Source organism: Phacochoerus africanus, chromosome 8, assembly GCF_016906955.1.
Source record: "Phacochoerus africanus isolate WHEZ1 chromosome 8, ROS_Pafr_v1, whole genome shotgun sequence".
NCBI classification, from domain to species: Eukaryota; Metazoa; Chordata; class Mammalia; order Artiodactyla; family Suidae; genus Phacochoerus; species Phacochoerus africanus.
In genome coordinates, this window is record NC_062551.1 from 107,734,778 (window position 1) to 107,747,626 (window position 12,849).

At 50.7% G+C, this 12,849-nt stretch overlaps 1 protein-coding gene across 2 annotated transcripts in view; it reads left to right on the forward strand.

Moving 5' to 3' along the window:
* Positions 1 to 12,849, forward strand: part of CABLES1 (Cdk5 and Abl enzyme substrate 1) — a 110,528-nt gene that overhangs the window by 96,009 nt on the left and 1,670 nt on the right. For both annotated transcript variants that reach the window (XM_047793915.1, XM_047793916.1), the window contains 2 exons: positions 9,826 to 9,932; positions 11,016 to 11,223. In XM_047793915.1, coding sequence (XP_047649871.1) covers positions 9,826 to 9,932; positions 11,016 to 11,223 — 315 coding nt within the window. The remainder of the gene's footprint in view (positions 1 to 9,825; positions 9,933 to 11,015; positions 11,224 to 12,849) is intronic.

The following is a 12,849-nucleotide window of genomic DNA, read 5'->3' on the forward strand; positions in this document are numbered from 1 at the left end:
GAGGGATATCGTGATTATTGCTGCTGTGAACATTCACATACACATCTTTTTGTGGATGTGTGTTTACATTTCTCTTGGGTAAATACCTATGAGTGGACTTTCTGGGCCATAGCGGAGGTGATGTTAACCAGCCAGGGTGTAGTTGAAGGTATATTTTCGTTCACCTTTGTTCTCGGTAAATGATAACAAAGGCCACTCATGGCCACCACTGGGACGGGCCTTAAAGTGGGAGAGTTCCAGAGGTGAACATGTCCCCCAAGGCTCAGAAAGAAGCCTGCAAGGTTTAGGTGGCACCCCTTGGAGACCCGGCCCGGCTTTCCAAATTAGTTGTATTTTTTAACTTTGAAACTTTGATCCAAGCAAGTCACTCCCAGTTATTAGCCTCTGTGAAAGAGCAAAGGAGAGGTTTTGAACCTTCCCTCCAAAAAAAACCCTGGGGCAGGTATGGAAATCAAATTGCCACTGTCCCCATAATGTTTCTAGACGGTGACCACAGAACATAAAAGTATGTCGAGCCTCCGGGGTACAAGCAGGTTCTTGTCGGGCCTGAGCTTAATGATGGTTTCTCAGTGTTTGGCGGGCGGAAGGCCTCGGTCAGAACTGGTGCTGCCTGCTCTGTGCGCCTCCTGGCTTGTAATTAAATTTTCACTAGAGCGTAGTTATTTATCATCAGAACCTGGCAGCTGAAGTTAGTGGTGTTTCTCCTCCCCTTATGGGTGTGGAAAGCAATTAAGAGAAGAAGGTAAATGAACGAGATCGGATGGAGAGGATGGCAACAAAATTAACATTCTTTGAATGGATTTCTGGATCCTTTTCCTTGTCTCAGGAAGAAATACCTCTGGTACTGTTTCGACATCAGAAAGAAAGCCGACTCACAACCTTTACGCTATCTATAGGTGCCTGAGTCTCAAGAGGACATCCCTTGGCGTGATGTCCATGATAAAATGCCTGGTCTCTAATTTTCTTAATGGTACCGTCTAGGTACTTAGAGAAAAGCCCCTTCTGCAGTTCCTAGTGGCTCAGTGGGTTAAGGATCCGGTGTTGTCACGACTGTGGCTCTGGTTATAGCTGTGGCATGAGATCAGTCACAGACCCGGGAACTTCTGCAAGCTGCAGGTGTGGTAAAAAAGAAAACAAGAACAAAAAAAAAACCTTTTTCCATCTCAGCATCTCTCCAGTGTTGGGGGAATATATCTTAGAACTTAGTTTTTCATTATAGTGTGAGATGCTGAGCAAAAGGAAATAGAAGACAATAAAATGAAGATTAATCCAGGCTTCTGTGTGATTGGAGCCTGCATTCTCTCTCTCTCTCTCTCTTTTTTTTTTTTTTTTTCATTGAAAGCTGTCTGGATGATGGGCACTTAATTACTCGTCTGCAGGTGGATTGATTGAGAAGCTAAAGCAGCTTGAGCCCCAGGAGACCCTCCCTTGCAAGGCTCTTTCCAGGCCTGCAGGTTTCTAGGTGCATGAAGCTTATTCAGTTTGAGAGTCCTCCTTTAAAACAGCAATGCAGCATTACAAAAACACCATTGCTGGGCCTCTGAAGATTTGAACGGGGCCTGGAACTTCTCTAGCTCAGAGTATCCTCTGCTGGGGGAGCAGTGACTCTTTGAGGCCTGCTAGCTTTTGGTGTAAATGCTACAGTGAAATGCCTGATTGCATCATGGTAGGTTTTGTTTGTGTTGGTGTGTTGGAAAGTGTCTGATCACGGTTTTATGGGATATAATTCACAAGTACAAGTCACCTCTTCAAATGTACAATTCAGTGGTTTCTTAGTATACTCGCCAAATTGTACAACCGTCACCACTCAATTTTAAGGCATTTTTGTCATCCAAGCATGAGGCTCCGTGCTCTTAACCACCTCCTAGGAAGCCACTGATATACTTTCCGTCTCTGTAGACGTGCCTGTTGTGGACATTTCACAAAGATGGAATCACACACCATGTGGTCTTTTGTGCCTGGCCTCTTAGTATAACGTTTTCAAGGTTCATCCATGTGGTAACATGCCTTACTATTGTGGAAGGTTTTTAACTTTTTTTTTTAATCCTGTGAAAATAATATAAAATGAAACCGTGCTTTACATGTGACCCAAGATGTTGCTGCATCTGCTTCCTTGCTGTGTATTTGTCTCAGAGTTTCAGTGATGGCTTTGTGATTTTTTTCACCCTGACGCTGCACGCACAGTTCATCAGCTTGCACTCTGAGACCACCCTTTAAGAAGCATGTGTTTAAAAATGCGTCCAAATGCCATCTGGGTATGTGTGACCTCGGGGCCACCTCCCGCCAGTGTCATCTCGGGTGGGTAGACCCCTGCTCCAGAAGTTTCTGTAGTACCTGGTAAACATCTGACCCTGTTGCTGAAACTTGGAACGTGCTCTGCACACCTGGTCAGCCCCCGAGTGGTGTCATCCCAAAGCAAAGCAACAGATCCCATGTGCATCTCTTCCATCTGCAAAGCATTTCCTTTCGGTGAGAGAACCTGCAAGAGCTGCCGGCCTGAGTGCAAGGGAGGAGGTTAGATGCAGGAGTCTGTGTTTGAAATCCGAGGGATAGAAACTAGAGCAACAAACCCAGCCTCAGGCCACGCAGGCCATCTCCCCGTACCTGTTTGTGATTTACTGTTTTCTTAGGGAGAAAGAGTAAGCACAGGACAGTCAAAATGGCCAGTGGTGTGTGGTTAGATTGATTTCATCAAGGCTCTGCTTACCTTAGCAAGATAGTGCGTCTGCTTGCCGGTGCCCAGCTGGGCTCAGAGCCCTGAGGGACATGGGACAGGTGCAGTGGAAGCCAGGGAGCCCCTCTTGTGTGGTGGCTCTTGGTGCTGGAGGAGTGGCAGGTGTCACTCTTGTACCCCTCCTCTGTGTCGCAGGCCAGGAACACAAGCCTTGGAGGGGCTCCCTGCTGCTTCCTGAGTTCCATGTAGCCCTGTGACGAGAGCTCAGCTCCTGCGGAGTGTTCTGTCCCCAGGGGGCTCCCCTGACCCAGGATATGAGTCTATGCTAACATGTATTCAGAGCTGCTCTGAGAAGTCCCAGGGAGATTTGGGGGTGGAAGGAAGGGGAGCCTTACCAGCCCCCAAGTGGAAGCACCGTCTCAGTTATTTCTGTAGGAGTCAGACCAGCAACCTGTTAGTCGGAGCCCCTTATTCTTATCCAGCATTGTCACTGGGGCATAGGCGACTCCCCGTCCACACCTGCTGACTCCCTTTCCCCCTTGCTTGCCGCCACCCACCTCTGTTGCACCCAGCCCCACCTGAGGGGCCTTCACTTTAGGGCATTCTGGTGCCATGGGCCAGAAATGGGCCCAAGTTCTGTTACGTGGGGGCTCCCTCCCTTCTCTTGTGATGAGTCGAGCCTTTATTTGTTTTTGTAAAAAGCCAGATGTGTCTCAGTGTCTCCGCCATAGGTGCGGTAGACTCTTCCAGTTGGAGAACTAGGTGCTGGTCTTAGCATCGCTTCCCGTTGTCTCAGAAGGGATGCAGGGCATCAGCCTCCTCACTGGGCCTTCCTAATTCTACCAACATCTCCGGAAGGGCAGGCTGGGCAGGGCCCCTTTCCGACTTGCATCTCCTTAGAACTTCTGCGTGTTTTATGGTCTCCTCCTCCCAGCTGACCTCCCTCTTCCCCTCTCTGCAGCTGCGCACACACAGCTTCCTTGCAGCCAGGCAGCTGCAAGAAGGTGCATTTACACCATCTCTCACCCCTTTGGCAAAACACAAGTGCCGAGAATGGAGCTGCCTGCCCCTCGCACAGCCTGGCCCAGCTGTCACCCACACAGTGTCCTGCCTCTGGAAAATCCCATGGCCTGGAATTTGGTGGCACTGAACGCAGGGGTCACTTGGTCTGTCCCAGACCAGGAGGGGACCACAGCCCATTTATGAGCACATCTATTCGTAGGGATGTGAGTGCACTGGTAGAACCCTGGTGTTGTGACTTGTGAGTCTTTTTTTTTCCTTTGTGTTTTTTGAGAGCCGCACCTGCAGCATATGGAGGCTCCCAGACTAGGGGTCGAATTAGAGCTGTAGCCGCCAGCCTACACCACAGCCACAGCAACGCAGGATCTGAGCCACATCTGCGATGTACACCACAGCGCACGGCAACACCAGTGAGCTGAGGGATCAAACCCATATCCTCATGGATACTAGTCGGGCTCATTACCGCTGAGCCACGACAGGAACTCCTGTTGCGAGTCTTTATAAACCATGCAATCAGGCTGACAGGGAACTGGAACAAAGCGTGCGCCTCCCTTTTAATTCTTCTCTCAAGTTAGAACGAGTGAGTGGCTGAGGGCCCACTGAACCCATTCCTGCAGCTCAGCCTTGGCACTGCCTCCTCAGCTCACCCCGATCCCTGGGAAGACAGCCACTGTCTCCGCCGGTGGGGAGGGAACATGGGGAGGGAACATGGGGAGGTCCAGTCTCTAAAGGATGTCGTAAGGCTCCCTCCAGTCATATGGGACCACACAGGGAAGTCATGGCCACTATATTCCAGAAAGTGTGTCCTAGAAGGAACCAGCGCTGAGGACAACGGGGACTGTCATCCCCCTGGAAGTTGCCTGAAGGGGGTGATTCTTCCCGTATGTGGCACCTGGCCCGTGTTGGCTGGGGTGAAACAGTGACCTCCAGTGCAGCGTATGTGCAAGGCCCTGCCGAGCAAGACCTGGGAGGAGATCATCACTTTGAAGCCCCCCCCCCACCCAGCCACTTGGATCGTGTGCCCTGAAGAGCCCCACACATCTGGTGCCCTATGGTTGCCCACGTAAAGCACATGACAGAGAAGCCAGGTAAATAAATCAAGGCCCAGAGAGCCTGAGCCGCTTGCAGTAGTGTCCAGATACCGAGTAGCAGAGCTGGAGTTTAAACACAGGGGTCTGGCTCCAGAGTCTGGATCTTTCCACACTGAGCTGCAGCTCAGAGAAGCAGAGATAAGAGCAAGACTGAGAGAAAGCTTGGAGTTCCTGTTGTGGCTCAGTGGGTTAAGGACCTGGAGTTATCTCTGTGAGAATGTGGGTTCAATCCCTGGCCTTGCTTAGTAGGTTAAGGATCCAGCGTTCCTACAAGCTGCGGATGCAGCTCAGATCTGGTGTTGCTTGGCTGTGGCACAGGCTGGCAGCTGCAGCTCCCATTCTACCCCTGGCCCAGGAACTTCCATATGCCACATGTGCAGCCAGGTGAAGGAGCGAGGGCAGAAGGAAAGGGCCCCCTCAGACCAAGGCCAGGGCCAGCACCTACTGCCTGGGACAGAGTGGGGGCCTCGCAGTTGGGGCATCATTCTAGGAGGAAGAACCGGGATCAGAGGCTACACACTGGCACCAGCAGGAGCAGGCACCACTGCTGTGGGTGGAATTGTGTCCCCAAAAAGAACGGCACAAGTCTAGCCCCCAGTACCTCGAAATGTGACCTGTGCATAGGTTGTTTGCAGAGCTAGGATGAGGCTGCTTATAAAAATAAGAGCATCTTCTGCAAGGTCTGGGTTCAGAAGTGGGCTGAGCCCTTCTTGTCCCACCTCCAGGGCTGCAAGCTGAGCTGTGTTGTTGATGCTCACAGGGTCCTTTGAAAGCTAGGACTGGTCAAGCAGTGGTGTGGGAAGACCCCCCAGTGCTGCAGTGAACTGATGACATGGGTACTTTAGGGGAAGTAGAGCTCTGTCCTCATCCCAAGTCCTGCCAGTGGGGTTCTGTCACAATAGTGGTAAATGCCATCAATGAAAACCATATATACATCAGTTACGGTTCAATTACAAAGCACAGCTTCCACTCAAGCTAGTTTCCAAAGAAAGGGATTTATTACAGGGTACTAAACAGCTTATAGAACCACCTGGGAAGCTGACAAAACAGCCGAAGTTGGGATTTCAGGAATTATCCCCAAACCATACTGCAGAACCAGGTCGCCAGGGGAATCCATACCAGCTGTCAGCTCTGGGTCTAAGAGTGCAGCCACCTCCAGCACCTGCTCCTGCTGTGGGCACTAGATCCCTGCTGCCCTGCTGTGCTCTACACCTGACAGTGGAAGCCAGAATTCTAGGACTCCTGCCATGACTCTTGGCAGCAGAAACAATAGAAATGCAGCCTCTGCTTCAGCTCTTCTCTATGACACCAGTGCATCAGATGGGAGGAACTGGAATCGTGTTTGGAATCCTAGCTGCAAAGGAGTCGGGAAGTACAGGAAGGCATCCGTGAAGGGGTTGGATGTCCAGGCCTTAGTGTGTAATGGAGGAGAGTCACTGGGGTTGAGGGAAGATGATCCTGCAGAAGTGGCATTGCAAGCCAGGCAAGGAGGATCTGATTCACAGAAAAGTCACCTGGGCAACATCACGGGGCCGAGAGTGGGCCCCGCCCTCAAACACTGACTCAGTGGGACTGGAGCCCAGCCCAGTTTGCTGCCGTCTCCCCTGTTGTGTTCTCTGTAAGATTCGCCAGGGTCCTTTAGGCGCATGATATTCTCTGTGTTTGATCTTTGAGATAAACCCATGAAGAAGCCCATCAGGTATTCTTATCTCATGTACAGAAGAGGAAGGCGAAGCTCAGAGAGGTTAAGCTGCTTTCTCCTGACTCACTGGAGGTGGAGCCGCCAGCCACCATCGGCAGCCCTTTCTACCTGCCAGCTGCCTGGAGCTGCTCCCTGCTGCTGCTAAGTGCTGCTCTTTCAGTCTGATTAAGACCTGGAAAGCAGTGCTCCCTGCCTCAGTGGGCGCAAGCCCCATCACCTCTCTGACCCTCTGTTTCCTCATCTGTAAGGTCAGATGCTGGAAGGCACTTGAAAACTCCTCTTTTGGCAATGGGAGCCTCCTTTCAAGAGAAGTGTTGCAGAGTTCCCATTGTGGCTCAGCAGGTTAAGAACTCAACTAGTATCCATGAGGATGAGGGTTCAGGCCAGGGCCTTGCACAGTGGGTTAACGATCTGGAGTTGCCATGAGCTGCAGCATAAGCTCGCAGATGCAGCTCAGACCCCGTGTTGCTGTGGCATAGGCTGGCAGCTGCAGCTCCAATTTGACCCCTAGCCTGGGAACCTCCATATGCCGTGGTGCAGCCCTGAAAAAGAACAGAGAGAGAAGTATTGCATGAATCTACATTTAAAACAGAAAAGCAGCACTGCTGTGTTCACGGCAGGTAGGGATGTGACCCCCAACAAAAGCTGGCGCCTCTTTGTTTGAACTATCTGACATTGCTGCAGACCTCGGGACTCTCACCTGCAGAGGAAGAGCAGGAGGGGCCGTGTCTGGGAGGTCAGGATGTGGGGAGGGGTGGGAAAGAGGGTGGAGGGCTGGGTGCATAGGAAATAGACGAATTGGCTGATTGGCCAATGGGCCAGCTTGAGGTAAACGTGTTAGAAGTGGTCCCCCATTCTGCTGCCTCTTTCCTAAATGAAAAATCTTACATCCTCTTCCACCCAGAGGAGACGTTTGAGATGACAGGCATGTCTTAGAGGGCTGCCCCAGGGAAGGCGTCCACTCTTCTGACCTTGGCAGTAAAATGTGTGCACCCCCTTCACTGACCAGCAGAGCCGCACTGCACATGTCCACACACGGCAGTTGTACGGCTGTGTGACCACTTCCCTGCCCCTCGCCAGCATGTCGCGTGTACACGTGGCAGCTACCAGGGTGAACGTTTCCTGGGCCAGCTGAGGGAGAGCCTTCCCGGTTAGACCAGAAAAACCACACGTCTGAGGAAGAAGTCGTGGCAATGCACCTACCGAGTCCACTTCTGTCCAGAATTTGGGAAAACTCTGAACAAGCTTGATGGAATTGTGTGAGTTAATACAGCTGTGGTTTGCCCTTATTCACCAGAGAAGCCAAGAAGGTGCCGCTGAGATCAGAGTGAATTTGGACATGCAGGCTATTTGCCTGCTCTTGGTTATAAAGTGACCCAGAGGCATACCCTGTGCCTATTCTGAAACCGTGTCCAACCCAGCATCCTCTGGATGTTACAGAAAGCCACCAACTTTTTTTTTTCTTTCTTTTATCTTTTTAGGGCCACACCTGTGGCATATGGAAGTTCCCAGGCTAGGGGTTGAATCAGAGCTACAGCTGTTGGCCTACACCAAAGCTCACGGCAATGCCGGATCCTTAACCTGCTGAGTGAGGCCAGGGATCAAACCCGCAACCTCATGGATACTAGTCGGGTTCGTCAACCACTGAGCCATGACGGGAACTCTGAAAGCCACCAACTTTTGTTATAGCCGTGGAGGAAATCGTGGACACGTCTTCTGGAAAAGGCTGGGCACTCTCCTGAGAAAAGGCTGGCAGCGGCATCCACAGGAACCAGCCTTATCATTTGTGCTTTCTTCTTTCTCTGGCTTTTCCTGACAGAGGTTATCACCTGTAACCAGCCAGGACAGGCATTACACGTTGTCACAGCCCTTGGACACTCCTGTGTAGGTGGGATAAGATTAACCTGGTGAGGGAATTCCCTAGTGGCTCAGCAAGTTAAGGATTTGGTGTCGTCCCTGCTGTGGCAAGGGTTCGATCCCTGGCCTGGGAACTTCCATGTGCCATAGACATGGCCAAAAAAAGAGATTAACCTAGTGAGATCCAGCCAGACTGTTTAATTCAGAGATAACAGTGTAAGGTGCAGAGAAGCAAGAGAGATTGAGGTAAGCAGAGAAGGCTACAAGGAGCCAGTCTTTAACGATGGATGGAATTAGGAAGGGGAGGACGAAGAGGGGAAACCTTGAGGTTCAAAGGACTGTTAATAATAGCTGACGTTAGGAGTTCCCACTGTGGTGCAATGAGATCATCGGCATCTTTGGAGCGTTGGGACAAGAGTTCAATCCCCAGCCCAGCACAGTGGGTTAAGGATACGGCATTGCCACAGCTGCAGCTCAGATCGTGACTTCAGCTCAGATCTGATCCCTGGCCCGGGAACTCCATACCTGAGGGACAGCCAGAAATGAAGAAAAACAATAATGATAATAACTAACATGATATACCTGCATTGGAGTATTATCTAAGCTTAGGAAGAGTGGGGATTCTGATACATGATACAACCTGGATAAACCTTGAGGACATGATGCTCGATGAAGTAAGCCAGACACAGAAGGACAAATTCTGTGTGATTGTAGAGACAGAAAGTTGAATGGTGGTTTCCAGGAGGAGCTGAGGGGAGGGAATGGGAAGTCGATGTTTCATAGGGACCGAGCTTCACTTGTGCAAGATGACACCCATGTCTGGAGGTGGGTGGTGGTGATGGTTGTACAACAGGATGAATACACTTAATAACACTGAACTGCACACTTTAAAACAGTTAAAATGGTAAATTTTTGTCGTGTATTTTTACTCATTTAAGAAAATAAATTTAAAAGCCAAGAGCTAACATTTGTCATGAAGTTGGTATATACCGAGCATTGCACAGAGATTTCTCATGTAGTTCTTGAAATAGCCGTATGAGGTTGGTGCCGTTGCTGTTTTCTTTGGATGAATGTGAACAGGTTGGGGTCATTAAATACACCGTACCTCCCACAGCCAGACACAACTAGTGGTGGTCCAGTGAGGATTGTACCCGGACCTGTACGAGTCCAGATCACACTGTGTGAAGAACCGACTGGCATGCAGGCCTTGAAAGAGGACCCTCCGCCCCCCCCAGCAGGCACTGACACCTGGAGGCTGGAGTTTCTGACTGTCACGGGGTCCTGTGGATGGCCGGGGTTTCCATCCCCCTCCAGAGGCCCTGCCCGCCCAGGCTCCTGCATCTAGCAGAGCCCTGGAGGTGGCTCCTGTCTGGGTTCCCCATTGCTGGGAGTGTTGCATGTGAAGGTCCGCTGTTCCTTGCACACAATGATCACCCGTGACCTGTAGTTTAAGGAGTAACCCGTCACCCGATCTGTTACAGACCACAGTCATTGACTATGTGAAGCCCTCGGATCTCAAGAAAGACATGAACGAGACTTTCAAGGAGAAGTTTCCTCACATTAAGTTAACACTCAGCAAAATAAGGAGGTACGTGTGGAGGGGAAGTATGTGAGCTTTGCCACAGGCCCCTCCCATTCTGCACTAAGCCTATGCTTTGTACAATGCATCTTCCTTTTGTTCTGGGCAAGTGAAATGTGGCCACATTCAGCAATAAGAGGCTCGTTTGACGCTGGCTGACTGGTGCCTGGAGGCGAGAGAGCTGCAGAGGCTGGACAGTGGTAGAGCCTTTGACTGGAACTGACAAGGATCTGGGCAGGGACAGTTCCTTATGCAGGAATCTTTGCATACAATCTGTGGCTCCCAGTTTAGTAAGATTTATGTTAGGGAGAACTCAGGTTAGGATAGGATAGTTCCTGCTTTCTCAAAGGCAGGCAAAAATGAAGAGTTCGCATCCTAGAGTTTGAGGTGACTCTTTACCCACAGTCGTCCACCTAGAGGTGACAGCCAAGCCCTATCTGTCAGCAAACAGCCAAAGCAAAGTCAGCAAGATTTTAGGGTGTGTGTGTGTGTGTAGAAAGAGAGAGAGTGGGGCTTAGGCTATATGCAGACATGGTGTTGGAATATGTGCCAGCCTTCACACGTGGGTATCCCAGTCCTGATTTGGTTCCGGCAAGTTCCTAGCCAAAGAGGTGAGGAAGACTGTCTTCGCATTTTGTTGGCTGGCAGCTTTCCTAAGAAGACCATCGCTGTGCTCTTAGCCTGTCCCCTCTTCTGCCAGAGTTAGCGACCACATTGGGACCGGGTACCAAGTGCCTAATTTACCTCAGGAGCTGTTTCTCCAGAATGACCCTCATTTCCCTCTGTCACTGTGGATGACCCCACTCCTAGTTTCCAGACCCTCAGGCATCCACTCGGGTTCCCCCTGGTCCTGGGGCCACATGGTCTATGTGGCTTGACCAACAGAGAAGGGCCCTAAGCCCCAGCGACAGAAGTCTGTGGCCACGTGAAATGTAACTCTGTCACTCTTAGGGCTTGAATCCCATTCCATGTCGCCCTTCTGGGAATGAGACAGAGAAGATGCTCTCAAGACAGACCATCTTTTTTTGGGGGGGGGTCCCCTGAAAGTCCAGCTTCTAACCAGACTCTTCCCTCCTTCCCGTCTCTCTCTAGCCTGAAGCGAGAGATGAGGAAGCTCGCCCAGGAGGACTGTGGCCTTGAGGAGCCCACGGTGGCCATGGCCTTTGTCTACTTTGAGAAGCTCGCCCTCAAGGGAAAGCTAAACAAGCAGAACCGGAAGCTTTGTGCTGGGGCGTGCGTGCTCTTAGCGGCTAAAATCGGAAGCGACCTCAAAAAACATGAAGTCAAGCATTTAATTGACGTAAGTGGGCTGGGTCCCAGTAGCTGCAGAGGCACATGCTCCAGGCCGGCGTTGGTCTCTCAGGAGAGCCTGCTGGTAACTCTGCCCTGGGAAAAGTTCTGAGTCCTGGTACCAGCAAAGGGCTGAGGCCAGCCCTTCTGAAGGGGACATCAGACTCCACATCTCAGGCTGTCCCGGAGCAGAGGGATGGGATGTCAACATAGGAACTTTGGGGTGACAGTCCGTAAAAGGGGCCCCACCACACCATGGGGGCCTTGTGGGGAAGCTGCAGGGTCAGCCAGGTCCCAAGGTGTCAAAGCATCAAAATACAGAAAATAAAAGACATGATTAATACAATGGCCCATGTGTCTAGCTGTGCAGCTGTCTTTTTAAAATTTTTTAATTTTTTTAATAGCTGCACCTGCAGCATATGGACATTCCCAGGCTAGGGGTCAGATGGGAGCCACAGCCACAGCAACACAGGATCTGAGCCGCATCTGCAACCTACACCACAGCTCATGGCAATGCCAGATCCTTAACCCACTTCATGAGGCCAGGGATCAGACCCACATCCCCATGGACACCATGTTGGGTTCTTAACCCACTGAACCACAGTGGGAGCACCAAGATGTCACTCTCTCTCTTTTTTTTTTTTTTTGCTTTCTTGCTTTTTTTTTTTTTGTCTTTTACGGCTGCACCTGTGGCATAGGGAAGTTCCCAGGCTAGGTGTTGAATCAGAGCTGCAGCTGCTGGCCTCCGCCACAGCCTCAGCAATGCAGGATCCAAGCTGTGTCTATGACCTACACCACAGCGCACAGCAACGCCAGATGCTTAACCCACTGAGTGAGGCCAGGGATCAAACCCGCATCATCATGGATACTAGTCAGATTCGTTACTGCTGAGCCACAATGGGAACTCCCAAGATTTTTCTTTTTAATTAAACAAAAGCTGAGTTTAAGCCAGAGCAGAATGTATTCTAGCAAAAGTGAGGCCTTCCCTACCCACCCTTACCCCGATTTTTCTCCATTCCTGCTCTGGCAGCCCCTGCAGCTGGCAGGGACCAAGAGGCAGTGCAGGAACCCACCCCTGGGGTGTGGGCTCAGCCAGTCAGATACACACAAGCTGTGTGATCCTCTGAAAGGGAGGCAACCTCACCAGGACTTGGTCCTCAAGCATAAGATGAAAGACCCAAACTACATATAACCAGCTCGTCCAACCCTGAACTTACCACGTGGTTATTTTCGTTGTGGATGATCTGCTATGTTACTAATCTTACATCTAAGCTCAAATAAGAAGAGTCTGGGTCTCTGCTGTCTGAATCTCAGCATTGCAGTTCACTGCCCATGTCACTTTGGACAAATTACTTAACCTCTTGACCCTGCCTTCTCATCTGTAAAATGGAGATAAATGTTACACTGACCTTGTAGGACTATTGAGAGATTAAATGAAGTCGCAGGATGTCCCTCAGGCTTCTGGCAGACTGTCAGTCCTCAGGCAGGTGTGATTGTGATTCCCTCTCCACCAGAACTGGGAGCAAGAAACAGCAGGTCCCTCCCTTTATTCCTCCACTGTCTAGCCCGAAACAGGTTTCTCTGTAAACACTCATTGGCTGATGGGTACAGAGGTTACCTGTGGAGAAGACCTAGG